This window comes from Mustela lutreola, chromosome 17 (assembly GCF_030435805.1).
Source record: "Mustela lutreola isolate mMusLut2 chromosome 17, mMusLut2.pri, whole genome shotgun sequence".
NCBI classification, from domain to species: domain Eukaryota; kingdom Metazoa; phylum Chordata; class Mammalia; order Carnivora; family Mustelidae; genus Mustela; species Mustela lutreola.
The window spans coordinates 43,988,619-44,008,458 of NC_081306.1; the positions used below are offsets into that span (position 1 = coordinate 43,988,619).

General features: G+C 61.5%; 1 protein-coding gene across 4 annotated transcripts in view; it reads left to right on the plus strand.

Moving 5' to 3' along the window:
* The window catches only part of CLIP2 (CAP-Gly domain containing linker protein 2), a 65,764-nt gene that overhangs the window by 17,944 nt on the left and 27,980 nt on the right, over positions 1-19,840 (plus strand). For all 4 annotated transcript variants that reach the window (XM_059154448.1, XM_059154447.1, XM_059154450.1 and 1 more), the window contains exon 4: positions 12,187-12,749. In XM_059154448.1, coding sequence (XP_059010431.1) covers positions 12,187-12,749 — 563 coding nt within the window. The remainder of the gene's footprint in view (positions 1-12,186; positions 12,750-19,840) is intronic.

The window sequence follows — 19,840 nt, forward strand, 5'->3', positions numbered from 1 at the left end:
TCAAATCGAAAGGGATATGATAACACAAGGACTGGGAACAGGTTCTTAACTGATTCTCTGTGGTTGGGGGTGACTGGTTCCTATTCTTCCACTTTGATAAGTGACGCTGTGATGAATGTCTTCGGGCACAAATCCTGGTTTTTATGATGATAAGCAGGCAAGACGCTGTCCAGGGTTAAGACACTGATGGGTACAGAAGTTTGGAGACACAGAAAAGTAGCCAGGGGCCAGATTAGGTGATCTGGACCCTGGGTGGAGTCAAGGAAAGGCTGACTCAAAGGTACGGACAGCCGGACAGCCGGCAGAAGCAGGGCCCCGCCACAGCCAGAGAGCCGGGGGGGGGGTGTAGGTTAAGGAAGCTGTGTGGTGCGGTCGCTGGGCAGACTTGTGCAGACAGGCCTGTCCAGAGCGGCTCCATTGGAGGCCCGGCTTCCTTTCCAACGTGGCTAATCCTTCTTTACTCATGAGAGAGGTTAGTGAACCATGGGAAGAGGCCAGAGAGGTTAAACAAAGGGGAGACGATGTTCCATGTGGACTGAAGGCAGCGATGCAAAGGCCCTGGGGCAGGAACGGACCTGGTTTGTGAGAGAAGGAAAGAAGAAAGACCAGTCTGGGTAGAGAAGACTGAGATGAGGTTGGGGGAGGTGGCCGAGGCAGGTCATGAAGGGCAGCGGTTCGGGTTGGTGTCCGGGGTGACCGGAGCTCTGGGAGACTGCTGGCGGCAGGGCGGTGGCGGGAGACCGCTGCTGTGGAGAGCGGGTTGTGGGGTTAGCAGCTGGGGGAGGACCGAGTGAGGAGGCGTGTGCTCCCCCCAGGTCAGGAGGCCTGCACTCGCTGCCGGGGCGAGGGGCGGTCAGAGGCTGAGACCAGGAGTGGGCTATCAGGGAAGGCTTCCCAGAGGAAGCGGAACGAGCTCCGCCTTCAGGATGGAGGGAATGTGGGGGGGGGGAGGGGAGGACCGTGGAGGAAGTGGCAAGTGGCAGGACGGGCAAAGGCACTAAGCCTGCTGAGCTTGGCCCAGGTGGGGGTCGTGCGGCCACTCTGGGAGAAGGTCACCAGCCCGACCTGACCCTCTTGCCTCCTGGAGGGAGCTCGCAGCACCTTCTGGGTTTGGCCCTCACTCTAGAGGGGTCTGAATTCTGGCTCTGGTCCAACCCTTCATGCCCCTTCTAACTGCCCCTGCTCTGTGACCCTGGAAGAGGGACTTAACCTCTCTGAGTGCCTGCAGGTACCAAACCCCGGAAGGACGCCTCACCCCCCCCCCCCATCCCTCCGCAGCCCCAGTGCAGAACAATTTGCAAGTAATAAAAGAAGCAGCCGCTACCCTTCCCTTCTTAAGGCCACCGTTAGAGCTCCTTGGGGTCTTTTCTCGGGAGCTGGAAGCAGCTCCATCGTGGGCCGTGCCCCGATCTCCGTGTCCCTGTCTTACTGCCTTCTGTAGGAGGTGCCCCCCTGAGCCGCTGCGGTGTCTTTGCTTCTTTGCTGTCCAGTGTGGCCTGCTGCTTGCTTCCTGGTCACACAGTGCAGGGCAGAGCCCATGAGGGTGGGGGCTGGGTGGTCTGGCTCTGCCGGGGCGCCCGCCCCCCAGGATGGTTCCAGAGAGAGGAGGTACCACGCTGTGAATGCCCGATTGATGACAGAGGCACACCCCCGTGCCTGCTGCTGGGCACGCAGGCGGCAGCGGCCGCAGCTGGGCTCCGTGTCCCCCTCCCTCCGCCTGGGCAGGTCCTGGCAAGACTTGCAGGCGGCGGAGAGGGAGCAGAGAGCCGGGAGCAACCGGCCTGGCCAGAGGAGTAAGGAAGATTTCTGAGGCCCACAGCTGCTTTTGTCCCTGCTCGCCTCCGGGTCTCAGAACCAGTCTCAGGAGCGGGGGGCGGGTGGAAGCCCCAGAGAAGGTCAGGGTCACCCCCTCTCCCCTGCTGGCTCCTCTGCCTCCCTCACGAACCCTGCGGGCCTGGCTGTCTGCTGTCCCAGGTGCAGGACGTGCCCACCCCTGTAGGAGGCCGGGACCCTGTGAGGGGCACTGGGGCCCCAGAGGGGGTCTGGAGGCTGGAGCCCGGGGGCGGGGCGGGGGAGCGGCAGCAATAAACTGGCCCCGCTCTGGGAATCGGGGCAGTGGCTCTCTCCCAAAGTATGAGCTCAGCCTCCGGGCAGAGGGTCTGGCCGAGGGCCGGGCCTGGACCGATGCCCCTGCCCCCCACTCTGTGGGGACGGAGGGGGGCTGCGTCAGTCCCCAGAGCTGGAACATACAGGAAGTGGCCGGAACAAGGGGCCGTTGGAGGGGATCGTTCTACTGGGAGGAGGCCCAGAGGTGATCAGAGCAGGGGGAGCGCAGGAGGGCAGTCTGGGGCCCACCAGTGTGCAGAGGCTCGTGAGGTGGGGGGCAGCCCAGCCAGGCAGGATGGAGCACCCCCACCCCCGCCCCCGGAAGCTGTTTCAGATCAGGCTGTCAGGGAGGGCCTTGCTTAGGAGGTGACATTGGTACGCAGACCTGAGTGACAGACAAGCAGCGGCCAGGCCAGCCCCGCCGAGCCGGGAAGAGCATCGGGGCAGAGAGGACAATGACTGCAAAGGGCCCGAGTCTTGCGCAGCTCGAGCGGCCAAGGGGGAGTGTTGGGAGTGGGTCCAGGCAGGTGCCAGGGCCCCAGGGGGAAGCTGGGAGCCGGCGCAGGATTGGGGGCGCCCGGGGCTTTGGAATCCAGCCTGGGCCTGAGGGAGGAGATGGGGGTCCCTGCTTCCAGGAAGTGGCCAGGATTGCCGCCGGACTATACCTCTCCCTTTGAGGCCAGAGCCCTCTGGAGGGGTCGGCAGGGTCTGCCGCTGCCCTGTGACGGTGGCAGGTGGGGACAGCGGCAGGCCGTGGCCAGGAGCCCTCAGCCCTTGCCTGGGGTCTGCTGCTGGGCCTCAGGGGGAGGCAGGCCAGGCCCGGTGGTAGGGGTCCCTCCTGGCCCCGACGAGCATGGGTGATCTGGGGAGGGCTCAGAGCTGCCAGGCCTAGGGACAGACACAGGCCACTGCTGCGCTCCCTCTGCCCCTCCCCCAGGGCAGGTGGGTCCTCGCGCGGGGGGCCTGGGGGGGCTCTCCTCTCCTCCCCGGCACTGGTCCCCCCCCCAGAGGTGTCCCACTTTGGGAGAGAGCTGTTCTTTCCATTTTCAAGCTGATGAAACTGAGGCTCGGGCTGTCATCGGAGTTGCCCAGAGCAATAGGGCTGGGGAGTGGCGGGGCTGGGGAGGAGGGTCCGGCTCAGGCCGTGGGCACCCACCTCCCGGCTGCAGGGAGCCCTGGTTCAGCCCTGTCCTGGGCAGGTGGGACGAGTGACCGGCTCTGTTAGGCTGGTCACCAGTGTCCCTCACATTGCCTGGGGCCTTTCCTCCGGCTGGGGCCCAGGACGTGGAGATGAAGGAAGAGCAGGCAGGGAGCTCCCCCTCCGGCGGGGAGCAGGCCACGCGGGGCAGGGTCCACCGCCCATACCAGGGTCCCCGCCCAGAGGGCCTGCACGGGGCCGGTCCCAGAGCTTCTCCGTTCTGGCTACGGAACTGGGGCTCAGATGCCCCCCGTACCCCGTGGGCACTGCAGACCTGGGGACCAGCCTGACGTGGCCCAGGTGGAGCCCACAGAGCTTGCAGCCGCCCCTGTCTTAGACCCTGGCCCTGCCCCACTCCAGCCCCGGAGGAAGGCCTTCGCCGTGGTACCCCGCTCCCTGGGAGGGTGGCCAGCAGCATCCCCATTTTCGGGGACTCAGCCCCGCTGCCGCGCATGTGGGCAGAGCCGGGACAGACTTGTAGCCTCTGCGCCTGTACAGCCTGCCAACCCCAGGCAGCACCCAGCCCCCTTCAAGGTCAACTTCTCCGGCCCTCCTCCCCTAACCACATCCTAAACTTTTTAATGGCATCAGGATGGGGAAAGCCAAGCTGAGCATTTCTGTGGCTGGGCTGCAGAGCAGGTGGGGGGCAGGGCGGCCTCCTAATGTTCCTGACGTCGCCCAGTATCGATCCGGGGTGGGGGGCAGGGGCCCATCTGCTAGCGCCTGCCTGCCGGCCGGCCCATACTAGGGCTGGAGCAGGGCTTCTCCATGGGGAGCTGGCTCTGCTCTTTCCAGGGTAAGCCTCGCATGTCTCTCTCCCCCTCGGTCTCCGCCTGACTCTGCGGGGTGGGGCTCTGCCCTCCTGGATTCGGGAATTGGGAGGACAGAAGGGGACTTCGGAGTCCCATTTGGCTTAGGAGGGACCTGAGCTATCCTTGGGATGGGGCTCACCCCAGCGTGCGCGGATGGAGCGTTCCTTCTTCAGGGTTGGCGGACTGGAGGCAGCGGAGAGGTGAGGGGGTGGGGGCGGACGTCGGGTCTGTTGTGGCCACAGAGGGTGGGCCCGGCCTTGATCAGGGTGGGCCCTGGGGTGGATTCAGTGGGTAGTCCGAAGGACTGACTGGAGAGTGGCCAGGCTGGGTACCGCACTGTAGGAAAGCCGGCTCCCTGGAGGAAAGCTGTAGAGACCCTGCTCCCTTCTTTAACCCACTGAGCCACCCAGGCGCCCCGACCCTGCTCCCTTGACCTCTGCCTTGAGCACCCGCTGGGGACAAGAGGGGGCGTAGAGCGGAGGGCAGCTTTCAGGTTCATGGTGCATTTATGTGTGTTGCTTTGGGGCCACCAGGGAGGGGAGGTCACGGTCGTGGCCGGTCTGCATTTCAGCCTGGTCGCGGGCTCCGAGTTTGGAGCGTGCAGTCGGTGTGGGCCCCCCTTGCATTCCGAGGGGGATTCGGATGTGCACCCTGGCAGCCTGGGCGGCAGGCTCCCTGAAGCAAGGGAAACGGAGTCCTGCGGTGGGGTTGTGCCAGTTGGGGGGTTGGAGCTAGTCTGATGGACGGGCAGGGTTTCCTTAGGTGACACGGAGAGGAAAAGGCCCGGGTGACCATTCTGTCTGGGACAGCCCTAGTTTATGTCTGTGGTCTCGGCAGGACACTGTATTAACAGCGCCTCCCTTCTCTCCAAGGTGTCTGGTTTTGGGTGACGAATCACGTGGTCACCTTCTTTAGAGCCCCTCCTACGAGGTCGGTGCTCATTAGCATGCTAAATGCTCTGACAAGTCCTGCAGCCAAAACCCCCCTAACTTTGTTTAAGCTGCTCTTTCTCAAGATTGTGGGAATTTGGAGATTATTTATTTTCATAATACCTATGAATTCCCTTGGGACTGTGTTCTGTGGAACATTTAAGGAACTGCTTCCTTCCTTGAGGGACGGGGTCTTAGCATAGGCACGCTTTTTTCCCTCCGGCCTTCAGGGACAGAGGTTCTTGCAAGTCCCCTCTTGTGTTTTTGTAAAGTTGATAACCTTTTTATCCTGCGCCCTGCACCCAGGCGTGTGTGTCCCCTGCACCCAGGCGTGTGTGTCCCCTGCACCCAGGCGTCTGTGCCCCTGTGTCCGTGTCCAGACACTCTTGAGCCCTGAGTTCTGACCCAGTGTCACGTCAGAGACACCTTTCCACATAACCTGGAAGAATTATTTTCAAAGTTGCTTAGGGGGTGCCTGGCGGGCTCAGTGGGTGGAGCGTGTGAACTCTTGATCTGGGGGTTGTGAGTTTGAGCCTCGTGTTGGGTGTAGAGAGAAGTGTAAGAAAATAAAATCTTAAAAAAGTTGCTTATGAATCTGAAAGACTTGACCATAATTCATATAATTCTCTCCTGTTTGGGGGCGCTTAGATTCAGGGTTTCATTTTGGTTTTTTTAAAGTTTTTTTTTTTTTAAATTTTAAGTAATCTTTACATCCAGTGTGGGGCTTGAACTCCTAACCCTGAAATCACGAGTCACACGCTCTACTGACTGAGCCAGCCACACACCCCGAGGGTTTTTTGTTGTTTGTTTTGTGAATGAGAAGACAGGTTTTTTTCTGTCTAAATGACTTCTTTGGGAAATGGACCAGTGGATAGTCTCTATTTAATTTTTTCTTTTTAAAAATATTGTTCTTTCTTTCTTTTTTTTTTTTTAAGGTTTTATTTATTTGAGAGAGAGAGCGAGCACATGTGAGAGCACAAGCAAGGGTAGGGACAGGCAGAGGGAGAGGGAGAAGCAGGGTCTCCACTGAGCAGGGAGCCCGATCCCAGGACCCTGGGATCATGACCTGAGCCGAAGGTGCCCCTGTCGTATTTCATTTTTTGACATTTTTTTTTAACCAAAGTAACACAGGCTTCTTACAAAATTCCAAGGTTAACCTAGAAGGTGTTGCCTGCCTGGAGTAGAAATGACCCAGGTGGGGAGTGATGTTGTGAGTGTGTTTGTGTTTGGCGGGGGGGGGGGGGGGAGCTCCTGGGTGTGTCCAGAGGGGGCTGAAGCAGGGCAGGGGTGCTGGAGGCTGGGAGGCCCCCTTCCGTAGGCTGCTGCGGCAGGTGGTGTGAAACCTCACGGGCCTGCCATCCAGAGGGGCCTCGGGGGCCCCGGAGGGAAGTGTGCGTTTCAGGTGTTTCTTCTGTGGAACTGCTGGATCTGCCGGATAACTGGATTGGGGGCCACGGTGAGGGGGAGGGAACAATGAGGATTTGTGGTTGAGGAAATGGGTGTTGGGGGGCTGCACCCCGTAGTTGGGCAGTACAGAGGAGGAGCCCTTGCAGGGGGTCACTGCGGTCTAGAACATCAAGTGTGAGGTCCTCGGGACCTCCAGGAGGAGGCATGGGCCGGAAGGGTGGGGCCAGGGGCCAGGGACAGGATCAGCACTGGAGAGAGCACTGGGGGCCCAACTTCTGCATCTTCCTCTGTCACTTGGATCTTTTACAAGGAGAATGTATTAGTGGCTTAAAAACAGCAGGGACGTGGTGACGGATAAGCAGCAGCTCAAGGTGGGGGAGTGGGTTAGATTGTGGGGGGCGTACAGTGTAGGTCAGGGCTCCCCGGGTACTGACCACAGAAGGAGGACATCCCTCCTGCCTCTCGCCCCTCCCCTCCGCCTCCCTGCGTGGGAGACGGGTCAGAGACTTGGCGCTTCTCCGTCTAATCTCCTGTCTGTCACTCGGGGGGTCTGTCAAGAATTCTGTTGGGTCTTAGACTGGCCCCCTGTGCAGGGTTTGGGCTCGAGCGGGACTAGCCCTGTGCCGCCCGCTCCGGAGAACCCGTGGTGAAACGGTCAGGAATTTTACAAGCCGGATGTGAAATACAGCCTTGACTTAAGAAACCAAATCGTATCAACTTGCAGTGTAATGAATTCTCTTCAAAACATCCGTAACCAATACTCAAAACTCAGGAATTTTGGTCGTACTTAGAGTAGTGTTCATACCGTCATTTTACTACCGGTAAAATATTACTGTTTTACTAGCAGTCAGATTTTATAACGTCTGTGTGTTTGAGGTTATTGCTCTGTGGTGGAAACACTATATGATTTCTTTCCAACTCCGTGTTCAGAGGAACACTGAGTGGGCTGCCTGAAATTGACTGTGGTGGGTAGGGTTCTTATTTTCCTTCCGGACAGCTCCTTGATAAGCCTTGACCTGCAGCCTACCCGCTGGAACACAGGACCACGGACGGGGGCAGGGGGCGGAGGAGGCAAGTATGAAGTCTGTGTACGCAACATCCCCGCACGGATAAAGTCTGGAGAAACCTACTCCAGGACAGTAAATGTGATTGTGTTTGTCTGATGGAATGCGAGGTGGTTTCATTTAAAAAAGAAAAATCAGTAACTCTGCCTTCTGATTTTTCGGCAGTGGACGTGCATAGAAGGGAGGAAAAGTTAGTTGGCGGGGAAGGCCCGCGGGTGACCGGAGGAGCGGTGTCCGTGGGGGAAGCTGTGATTTTGTGGGCTGGGGGGCTTTGGTGGCACACATGGAGAGCCAGGGAGGGGACAGAGGTGAGAGATAGTGGGGAGGCGGGTCCCTGGGGAGACCAAAACGTTCTTGGCTTTCCTATAGAAACATGGGGCTAACAGTGGGCTTGGGGGGGGGTACAGAGGTTGGGGGTGGGGGTGGGGGGGGACGAGGTGAGCCAGAAGCTGGCTGCACTGAGCCTCTGTCCTCGACGGGAGGAATGGGAATGGTTCTCCGCCGCTCGGGGATGTATAGAGTCCGTGCACCAGCGCAGAGCCGCGGCGGCCCCTCCTCCTGGGAGTGGGACCAGCTTTGAGCAGGCAGCTTGCACTGAGGGCCTGCGAGCCCAGTGCTAGAGTGGAAACAGGGCCCTCCTGAGCGACTGTTCGAGGATGAGGGGCCCACAACACGGTGAAATACGGGGTAAATCTCTGGAAGGATAGGGGTGCTGGGTGATGCAGGGGGGACTGGCTTTTTAGGAGAAGCAATCAGGGAAGGCTTCTTTGAGGAGGTGAGGAGTGAGCTGTGTGACTGTCCAGCAGAGGTTTTGGAAGGCATTCGATCTCCGTTCCCAGGGAGCCTTCTCTCCGCAGCCCCTGGGCCAGGTTCCTCCCTGACAGGGAAGTGACCAGCTGAGTCACCTTGCTGGGTCCCCATTTGGCTGTGCCTGTGGTCCCCAGTGTCTGACCCTGGGGGCTCGGAGAACGGGGTCCCTGGCAGCTGCGATTCGGCGGGCATGGGCAAGGCCCGTCCCTACTTCCCCGGGCAGGGTGGGTTCCAGGCCCCTGCAGGAGGAGGAGGGGCGGGTACGTTCTCCGCCCCCACCAGGCACCCCCGCCAGCCCCCCGCCTCCACGGCAGCAGGCCGCCAGCTGCCGCCACCCCACACCAGGCCCCTCAGCCTTTTTCTTCAAAGTCCTGCTTTGAACTTGAAACCGGCAGGAAATTCCCTCGTGCCTGGAGTCTGGGGAAAGGACCAAGTGCTCAAGAGAGGGTGAAGTGCTGCCCTCTGCGTTCTGGGGGGCTCGCTGGGCCCGGCTGCTCCACTGGGGGGCTTTTGAGGGAGGGGGGCCCAGGCCCTACCCTCAGGGCGCTTTGGGAACCTGCCTTGGAGCCCTGGGGGCGTGGTGGTGGGGTTGGGGGGACCCAGCGAGGTCCCACAGCTCTGGGAGAACGGGTAGGGCCGGAGACCATGAGGTCTAAGCCAGGCTGTTCCTGGCTTAGCCCTTTTCGTCCTGCAGGGAGACGGGCCCCGACAGGGGAAGGCGCCCGGCCCGGCCCGGCCCCGGTGTTACTGAGGTCTAAGGGAGGGAAGGGGGCTCTGTCCCAGTTTTCCGAGCCCTCCCGAGCCCAGGCCTCTGGAGGCTTCCCTGCTGGCGTCGGGGATTTGACGAGGCTCTGTCCCCGGGAGGCTGGGGCAGCTGAGGGCACCGAAGAGGAAAAATGAGGCGCCCCCCCGACCCCCGCCGGAGCGCCGTCGCCGCAGCCTGGGACCTGGATTTGAGCAGCTGTTGGAACAGCTGGTCTCCGGGCCTGTGACCCTGGAAGGGGCAGGACGGGACGGGGCAGAAAGATTACCTGAGGGGCTGCCCGGCCCGGGACAGCTGGGCGGGCCGCTTCTCTCCAGGAGTAGCCACACCGGGTGCCCCCCGACCTGGGACCCTCTTCTGCGCTCCAGCCAGAGAGGCCAGGTCGGCCCAGGTGCTTCCTACCTCCCAGCTGCCCAGGTCAGTTCGCGGGCATCACGGAGCCCCAGGGCGCACGGAAGCTTCTAGAAACAGATATGGGAAGGGCACGTACCATGCACGCGAGCATATGGGGGGGCTGGCAAGGGGAGGGCCCTGAGCTAGACCGGCTGGGCCCCACTCCTGCCTGGGTAGCTTTGGACAAGAGTCACAACCTCTGATCTGCACGATAAGAATATAACGCAGAGAAAGTGTCCAGTCCTAGCCGAGGTCTTCACACTGCTGCGCTGGCTCCCTGGTGATGGGCCCCACGGCTCCTCGGGCCGCGTGACGAGGGGGGTGTGGGCTGGGTCATGTTCTCATTCATGGCTTCTTCCACGTGAGGCTGCTTTCCAGACTGGCTTTTCCTATGGACGGTGCCCGCCTTGTCTGCCGGGGGTGGATGGGGTTCCCAGCGCCCTGCAGAGGCTCCTTATAATACAGGGCCGTCCTAGGGCGTGACTGGGACCATGAGGACAAGGTCTGTGAGCTGATGATTACTTTTCCGGGTTCTGTGCCACCTGCGGAAGACCCTGCCGGCTGCCTCGCTTTACTCAGGGGTAGAGCCCCTGCCCAGGTTTACTGGAACCTGCCTGGAAGCCTTTCTTTGGCCTCCTGGGACCTCTTTGTGGTTTTTAATTTTTTTTTTAATTCTTCAGTGTTTGTATAAATCATTCTCATCAGAATAACACCAGGCAGTGCCCACTGTGTGCCTGTACGGGCCGGGCACGAACAGCCCCAGAACCGGGGTGCAGGTGAGAAGCAGTCCTGGGGCCGGGGGGCTAGTTGCTGCTCCGTCAGCCACAGTGGCCTCTGCCTGCTGGGATCTCGGTGGGGGCACAGAGCCTCGGGCCCCCCACCCCCACCCTAGTGGTCTTCTCCGGATGGGGCGTGGAAGGGAACGTCCCTGCACAGGCTGGAGTAAACGGCGAGATTGTAGGGAGCTGAGGGTCTGGCCCGATTCTGGAAAACGGGTCCATTCAGGGGAGCCCAAGGGACTGGGGATGGTTCTAGGTTGAGGCTTTGGCACGTCAAGTGCTCAGCGCCATGGTTTGGTTTGACTTATGTATGTGCCCGACACCAAGAGCCAGAGGCCTGTGGCCGGTGGGCTCTGCTGCCTCTCGCCTGGGGGCCTGGGTGAACCTCCTGATGTCTCCAAGCCTGTTTCTTCCTCTGTCCATGGGAGATAAAATGATTCCATGGGATTAACCGTGAGGGTCCGATGAGCTCCTGTGTGTCTGTTTCTTAGCAGCATGGGTGTGGTGACTGTGGATTCAGTCAAGTTCAGCAGCAAAGCCCGCTGACCTCCCAGGAGCCCCTGGGTCAGGAACCCCCATCCTGGCTGCCGAGGCCCTGGGTGCCATGTGCTTCCCCAGTGCCTCTGCTGGGGTCCCAGGGTTCCAGAGAGAGAACCCCTGTGCTTGGTCTCGTGGGTCTGGCTTGTCCTGGGGGCTGTGTGGCTTCTCCAGCCCCGAGAAGTTCTGGCATCTAGTCTTGGTCCAGCGTCCTGCCAGGCCTGGGCTTCTTGGCCTTGGCTGGAAGGAAGATGCTGGGGGGGAGCTGCTGCTCCGTGGCCCCGCCACTGGCTGCCCCTGGAAGGACTTGAAACACAGGCAGCTCTGCTGGGGTGTGGCCACATCTGCGTGCCTCCTGTCCCCCATCTCTATCCCACACGCTTCAGGCTCTGGAGTCGAGAAGGATGGGGCCTTTTCTGTCTGATGCCGCATCTGGCGGGAAGTTGGGGGGCAGCCTCCAGACCTCGTGGGGTGAATGGGCGGGGCTTCCTGAGCCCCACTGCTCAGGAGGCCCTCCGTGGGGCCCAGGAGCCGGATGCACACGAGGCACGTGGGCTCCAGCCCTGCTTTGTCTCTCATGAGTGATCCCGAGCTAGTGGCTCCCCTTCCCAACTACCTCCACATCTGTGGCCCATCAGGGCCCAGGCCTAGGCGGCAGGCGCCTTCCCTGGGTTGGAGTCCTCAGTCTGCTTGGTGGCCTTGAGCAAGGCTGTTGCCTCTCCGAGCCTCAGGGTCATGCTTCCTTTGAAGAGGGGCTGGGCCAGCGCACCCGGCAGCCCAGAGAGCCTGGAGTTCAGCCCCAGGAATGTCTCAGGGCAGGACTTGCCTCCCACATACCTCTACCCCGTTTTTCCCTGCTCCACGCAGCTGCAGCTCAGGGAGGGGAGACTCGGGAGTGGAGCAAGAGGTTTTCTGGCCCCTTCCTCGCCCCAAGGCATTTGCGGTTGTCGCCAGCTGTCCAGGAACAGTCCAAGAGCCTTTTGTGGGGCCCTGAGCTGACTGGGGCGGGGGGTGGGGGACATAGGGACCACTCACAAGATCTGAGTCCCACGGAGGGTCGAGGGTGGTGGCTGGTCTCAGGTTAACAGCTGGGGCTGGAGCCCACTGGGGGATGGGGAGGGAGCAGCTTGGAACCTTTGAGAAAGGGTTCCTTCAGGGCCCTCGATCTCCAGCCACTCTGGGCAGTGAAAGGAGACCCTTGGCCGAGCTTCCGAATCCTTGACCTGCCGGGCGGGGTTGGGACATGGAGACCTCGGGTTGCCCAAGGCCCCACACCTGGCCACGCCTGCCTCCGTTTCCCTACCCGTGAGCTGGCGTGCCCCCCACCCCTGCCGGGACTCTGCGCCCCACTGGGGCCCTGACCGCAGCCTCTCTCCCCTCCCCCGCAGGCTCCCCCCTGCACAAGCAGGCCTCGGGCCCGGTCGCCCCTGCCGCCGCCACCGCCGCCGCCGCCCCCGAGAAGCCGGGCCCCAAGGCGGCCGAGGTGGGCGACGACTTCCTGGGGGACTTCGTGGTGGGCGAGCGGGTGTGGGTGAACGGCGTGAAGCCAGGCGTGGTGCGGTACCTGGGCGAGACGCAGTTCGCGCCGGGCCAGTGGGCCGGCGTGGTGCTGGACGAGCCGGTGGGCAAGAATGACGGCGCGGTGGGCGGCGCGCGCTACTTCGAGTGCCCGGCCCTGCAGGGCATCTTCACGCGGCCCTCCAAGCTCACCCGGCAGCCCGTGGCCGAGGGCTCGGGCAGCGACGCGCACTCGGTGGAGTCGCTCACGGCCCAGAACCTGTCGCTGCACTCCGGCACGGCCACGCCGCCGCTCAGCAGCCGGGTCATCCCGCTGCGGGAGAGCGTCCTCAACAGCTCGGTCAAGACCGGCAACGAGTCGGGCTCCAACCTCTCGGACAGCGGCTCCGTGAAGCGGGGCGACAAGGACCTGCGCCCAGGAGACCGCGTGCTGGTGAGTTCCTTCCCCTCCCCTGCCGCCCGCCTTCCCTGCGGGCTGGACCCCCTGGGGGTGGGGGGGTCAGGGGTGGGGTCCAGGCTGGAGCTCCCCATCCTCGTCAGAACCGCAGAGCGATCGAGGACTCAAGTAAAGTAAGCTCTGGAGACTGCCGCTGTGTGACCCTGGGCAAGTGTCTTAACCTCTCTGGGCCCCTGTCTTCCCATTCGTAGAACGGGTTGAAATGCTTGAATGCGTGTGGTGCCCCCGGACGGGGCCGGCCGCTCAGGGAGTGCTCCTGGAGTGGTAGCTTTTGCTGGTACCCTCCCCTGATCCAGTCCCCCAGGGTGGCTACGCCAGGCCTGTCCTGGAAAAGTCTGAGACCGGACGTGCTCAGGATCTCCGGCCCAGGGTCGGGTGGTTCAGACGCCGAATCTGCTGTGACGCGTGACCACGGTTGCTGTGGGGGAGAGAACTGGGTCACGGGAGCCTGAGGGACTGCCAGCCGAGTCTTCCTGCCAGGGACCCCTCTTCTCTGGCAGTCCCTGGGACTGGGGCCAGGTTGAAAGGGGGGCAGCGGCCCCCAGATCCTTAGAAGTCTGGAATGAGGCAGCGAGGCAGTGCTTCCCTTGTCACCTGCTGCGGTCGGTCCGGGCTGGGGGTGGCAAGCTGACGACAGGAAGGGATCTTGTCCTGCTACACCAAGCCCGGGGCTGGGGTCCCCCAGAACCACAGGGTTGGGAAGGAGAGCACAACACATGGGACGGTCTCAGAGGGGGGTCACTGGGCTTGGGTGGCAGGAGCCAGTGGGGGGTGGTCGGCTGAGGGGAGAGGTCCCTGTGCGTGTCAGTGAATCTTCCCGAGGGACAGGGGTGACCACATGTCTGGAGCACCAAGGCTGAGTGGAGAAGGGATTCCGGGGCTCCGGGGTCCCGTTGTGGGGACTGCAGGAGGGTATCGCTGCCTGGGATTCTCCTTCCCTACCCCAAGGACCTCCCATAAGGCCGAGGTTCCCCCTGGAGGCATATGGGAAGAGCATTTGGGCTGGGGCAGGGGCACGAGAGGAAATGTTCATGCCCATTGCCTTGTTGGATCCTCAAGCCCACACTGGGTACAATTTTATCCCCACTTAGCGGGTAGAGACGCTGAGGCTCAGAGAAGTTTAAGAACTTGCGTGGTAACTTGCCAAGATGCAAACCAGCCCCTGAAACCTGCCTTCCGCACTGTGTCTACCCTGCTGATCTATCTGGGGTCTGCCCCTCACCTCCCTGGGGCCACTTTGCCAGCCCGCTGCCCTCTGGACAGCACTGCTCACTGCGGTGATCTGGTGGTGGGCGTGGCCAGACCTGGTCCCTGCCCTACAGTCCATCAGGGGACAGAGACAGTGATCCATGTGATTGCAGACGTCAGGGTCTCCTTGTGGATCTGGATACGTGTCGTGAAGAAATGCAGTGACTTGAGAGCCCATCGCGGAGGCTTGACCTGGTCGTCTGCATCCCTGAGGCCAGTGCTAGGACTGATGCCGGGAATGGACGGAGAGAAGCAGAAGAGTAGGGGGGCTGAGCCGAGAGCAAGGGAGCAGGGGCAGGACGGTGCCTATGAGGCTGGTGTGGGCTGACCCTGCCGGGCTGGGGCCGGGGCTGGGGCGGAGGGGGTTTGCTCGGTTTGCAGAGGGAGCCATGGAAGGGTCTATGCAGCAGCACAAGCAGATCCATGATTTAAGCACTAGATGGAACAGGATGGGAGGGGGCGGGAGCGGAGAGTCTGGGGCTGCTGTGGGACGGAGAGGCCGGACTCTCCGGGTCTGGTTAGTGTCACGTGAGTTGCCCTGGTGTGGTCTGCGACCTCTTTGGTGGAGGACGTGGAGGCTCCGGTGGGGGGCTTATCGACCAGCTCTGCTTGGTCCCCAGGCCGGGGGAGCAGGGAGGTCGAACCCCAGTTTGATCCTGTCTGGAATCTCCTCTTGCACCTGCTTCCCCTTCAGAGAGTGGGAAGGAGACATGCAGGACAGGGCCGGAGGCGGACAAGCCTGCACGATGTGGGCATTGCTCCAGAAGTGTCTGCCAGGCCCTAGCCCGTCAGCAGGGCTGGCAGCAGCCAGAGCACGCAGCCCCTGTGGACTTCCCAGCACGTTCTGTACCTAGTCTTTGGGGTCCTGCCTTAGAAGGTGGGCCTTCTCTCCCATTTTACAGAGGAGAAAACTGAGCTCAGCCCAGGGTCACGCAGCCGGGGGACGAGAGACCATTCAGTCCTCTATACTCAGCAACCGTGGCGGCCCTAGAAGCGGGATATCCTTGGATTCCTGGGGTGGAGGGGGGAGAACTCGAGCCTGGGGTTTGTTTTCTGCCGAGAGGATAGAGCCCCACGGGCCCCCCCACCCCATCCTTGTCCGCAGCTTCTCTAGCGCTAGTCCTGCAGCCCGGTCCGCTGCTCACTGCCAGGATCCAGCTGGCCTGACCGGCCCCCAGCTTGCTGCTTCCCGGTGCCTGCTCTAAACACTGGCCACGTCGCCTTCCTGCCCCAACCGCGCCCTTGCTGGACGTGGGGGACTACACAGGCCGGAACTTGTTTGAGGTCAGGGACTCTAGGAAAAACAGTACCCAGGAAAACACTGCTTTGCACATTTTCTAAATCCTGTGATCTTGTATGTGCGCTAGCTGGGCCCCTCCCAGGCTCTTGGAAGCGGCCGGCGTAGAAGCTGTTAGCTTCCCCGGCCGTTCTGAACCGGGCATGAGGGGTTTTCACGTTCATTAAGTTGAGCTGTGCTTCAGAGATACCTGTGGGTCCTGGTTTCACGGGAGGCTACCCCCCAAGGTCCACGGACTAGCTGAACACGGGTGGGCTGGTTATGTATGCGCTCTGTGCCTCAGTTTCCCCGCTTGTGAGATGGGCTAATAGTTCGCGGCCACGCGCGCAGTGTTTAGAAGGTGTGTGGCTCCCAGTAAGCGCCCCGGAGCCTTGGTTCCTTTCCACACGAAAGTCTCCTCATCTGCATTAAAGTTATCCTTGGCTTTGGGGGTTGGGGAGGGGGTCCCAGCTGCAGCGAGGGGCTCAGAACTCAGAGAGCCTCCCCGAGGCGACACAGCGGCTCGTGGTGACGTGATGTCCTTGGCTGTCACTGGTCCAGCCCTTGCTGGGGCCTACTTCGTGGTGACCGGTGGCCCTGCTTTTGTCCTTCCCCACCTCCGCTGCCCGGCGCGCACACGGAAGACGGAGCCCAGCCTGGAATTCCTGCAGCAGTGAGCTCTTCTGACCCCCGCCCCCCAGACTCCCACTGCCCTCGGCTCTGGCTCTCGGTCCGAGGACTGCATCTGGGGCCCTAGTCCCCATCCCCCCCACCCCTGTGCAGGACCTCGTTTTTCCCATAATGGTCCCCCTTTCCCTGCGTGGCTCTGCTCACTGCCCCCGCCTTCGCCCACCGTAAAAACCAAACGATCCCTGATCCCTTCAGCCATGCCCCCCTCTGTCTTCCTTCTGGCTAAACCCCTCGAAAGGCCCGTTCGTGCACACGGTCTGTACCGCGCCCCCTGTCCCTGCTCTCCTGCACCCTGTGCTCTGGGGAGACCACGGCCCCCCAAGGCTGCCAGGGATCTTCACGTTGCAAACACGACAGCCAGTTCTCCGTCGTGGCTTTGTTTCACCCCCCGGCCTGGCAGAACCGGCCACTGTGCCTCTCGCCGCCTCCTTCTAGAAGCACCGTCTTCCCACCGCTTCTCGGATTCCACACACTCCCTGGCCCGCTGCCAGCTCTCCGGCCCCCTTCTCAGGTCAGGTCAGAACCCTGGCCTCAGCCTGTCTCCCCTGTGTTCTCTCCCTGATGGGACCATCTGGGCCTCTGACCTAGAACATTCCAGGCACTTGGGGGCGTCCCGCCGCCCAGACTTGGATCTCCTGCGTCGGCTGGGCTCTTACGCCAAGCTCTTATATCACACCACAGCCCCTGCCTCTGAGCTTGTGCTATTTTCCTGTGGCTGCTGTAAGAGGACCACGAGCCAGGTCCTTAAGGGAAACAGGTGCCCGCTCTCACAGCTCTGGGGGTTAGAAATCTGGGTCCGAGGCGTCCCCGGGGCCGTGTGCTCTCTGAAGGATCGGGACGAGCCTCCCTGTGCTTTTCCTTCGGTTCTGGCCGGCAGCCACACCGTCCCAGCGTCCGCGGGTGCCTTCACTCTTCCTCCGTGTGCCTTCTTACTAGGACAGCAGTCACCCCGATGGGCTCTTCCTCACTGCGTCCCGTCTACAGGACCGTAGGGGGTCAGGACTTGAACATGTCTTTTTGGGGGACACAACATGTCACACATGACCAGAACGGAATTCAGTTGTTTATCCCCCGTGCCCCGTCCCTGACCTGCTCCTCCCCGTCATGCCCATCCTTGGGAACGTGCACCTGCGTCTCCAGCTGACCAGGCCAGGAACTGGGGACCCGGCCTTGGGCCCTGTTTTGTCTCCTCCCCGACCACGGGACCCGTCGGGAGGTCTCTGGTGCTGATCTCTGAAACACCCCCAAATCTGCCCCCGTCCCACCGTCTCCCCGGGCAGCTGCTCTCTCTTGGACAGCAGCGCTCCCTCCTCCGTGGTCTCCTTGTCACCACCCTCGCCAAGGTCCCAGAACCCCAGAGGTTCCCATCTCACCTGGGATAAAATCCCCCTGCCTTCCCGTGGCCCGCAGCCCCTTGTGACCCCCGCCCACTGTGTCCTGGTCGGGCCCAGCTGCACCTGCTGGCTCTTCTTCCCTCTCGTGTCCCAGGCCGGCTCCTGCGCCAGGGACGCCGTCCCCCAGCTCGCTGTCCCACTTCCGCTAGGCTGCACGCCTCGGGCTCTCTGGGATAGAGGACTCCAGTGTCGCTCTGCGATCCCCCGCCGGCCACCTGGATTATTCACTTCCTCCCCCACTGCCTGCTTCCTGCCACGGCTGGGCCCCCAGTGCCTACACCAGACCCTGGGGCCAGGAAGGTGCTTGAACGTACCTGCTGGGTGAATGACTCAGGGCCCCGTGGGTGGCCCCAAGCCAGTGAGGCACCACGGGCACCGTGTCGGGGCTCCACAGGCTGGTCGGACCCCAGGCTCCCCTCACTGGCAGAGAAGACCCCCCGAGGGGCCGCCCACCTCTACCTCTGTCCCCTCCACTCCCCGGGAGTGACCCATCTCCCTGGCCAGACTTCTGCCAGCAGCCCCACCCCTGCCTCTGCACACTCCCCCCCCTGCCCCCCAGCCCCCCGGCAGGTGCTGCTCCAGCCGTGGACATGAGCCCCTCACGGTCCCCCCAGCAGCCGTGCGAGGGGGGCCGGCTCGCCCCCGTCTCCTGACGGCATAGCTGGACAGATGACCGGCCGCAGAGGCAGATGTTTTAAGTGAGTCACAGTTCTGACTTCCTCAGAGAAAAGCCCCCGAGGACAGAGGAGCTCGGCCTGCCCCCCACCATTGCTCCGAGGGACCCCAGATCTAGCTGGTACTCGGCCCAGGCGGGCAGGGACACCGGGCCCCGACAACCCACGGTGGGGGGGGTGGAGAAGGGGAGGGCTTCTTTCTCTCTCTCCCTCTGCACCTCCCCCCCATTCTCTTTCTCTCGAATGAGTAAAATCTTCAAAAAACAAAAACAAAAACAAACCTATCAAGCCATGAAAAGACACGAGGGAACCTTAAATGCAAATTGCTTGGTGACAGAAACCCATCTGAAAAGGCTCCACACGGGGCTTTGGTTTTAACCACTGACATTCTGGAAAAGCCAGACCTCATGGGACAGTAAAAGATCAGTGGATGCTAGGGGTTGCGGGGGCGGCCGGGAGGAACAGGTGCGGCCCGGAGGGGTTCTAGGGCCGTGAAGCTACTCTGCTATGCTGTGAAGCTACTCTGCTATGCTGTGATGGTCGGTGCTGGTCATTCTACGTTTGTCAAGACCCCCGGAACGTCCACCACCACGAGGGAACCCTGATGTCAGCTGCGGACTTGAGTTCTCAGGAGAGCTCAGCCAATCTCTTTATCTCCTGAGCGGGTTGCAGAGAGTCTTTGGATGGGGGTAGGGGGGCACAGGGGAGAAAACCCCAGGCAGGTTGGATTTTAAAAGGAGGATTCAGGGAACATTTGGATCCTGAAGGCTGAGCCCCCTTCCCGGCTGGCTGCTGCTAGAACGCTGGCTGCCAAGCCCGTGCCCCCCCTCGGTGGCGAACACAAGAGGCTTTGCTGGGGACGGTGGCCGGTCCTCTGGGAAGCTCGGGAAGGTCACACATTAAAATTTGGAGGAAATGCCTGTGAATATATGAACATGACTCTTCGGTGCACAAAAAAGCTCTGGGAAATGAAAAAAAAATCCGATGACACACGTAAAAAACCACAAAGTCTTAGAAGACAAATTTAAGGAAATCTCCCCGAAAGTAGAACGAAAAGACAGATGGAAACAAAACTCCCAGAGAGCCCGTCCAGCGCCTCCAACCTCTAAACGCAGCGGTTCTGGGGGGAAAACAGGAAAAGGAGGAGGAAGTCAAGTATTTCTCGGTCGGAAGGGCCCAGGGGAGCCCAGGACTAGAGGCTCCCACCCTGGACCTCCCTGGGTATCTGGGCAACCCCGGGTGCAGAGAGCGAGCCCTGTGGGTTTCTGGGGCGGGTAGACGGGCTCACCCGAAGGACCGGGACTCCGTTGGACTTGAAATGTCTTAACAGTCCTGTGAGACAGGAGCCTTCGAATTCCCGAGGGAAGGGACCCAGCCGTCCCCACTCCGGAGTGAGCGAAGCGAGTGTTCACGCAGTGACTTACACGTGGATGTTTCCAGCCACGTGGTTCACACGAACCAAAAAGTGGGAACCTCCCAAATGTCCAAGAGTGGGTAACAGGCAAACAAAACCTGGTGTAATCCGTGCGCTGGAGTTTTATTTGGCCATCGATAGGAAGGATCCTGATGAGGTGATCCTCATGGTGGTAGACATGGGGGAGCCTTGCAGTCGCTATGCCAGATGGAAAAACCAGGGTCACCTACTGGTGGTTGCATCGGTAGGAAACGCCCCGAAGGAGGTGGTCTGCGACACAGGAAGTACAGGGGTGCTTGCCGGGACGGGAGCTGGGGCTGGGTCGGTACTCCTGGGCGCGGGGTTTCCTTCTGGGAGTGATGAAACTGTCC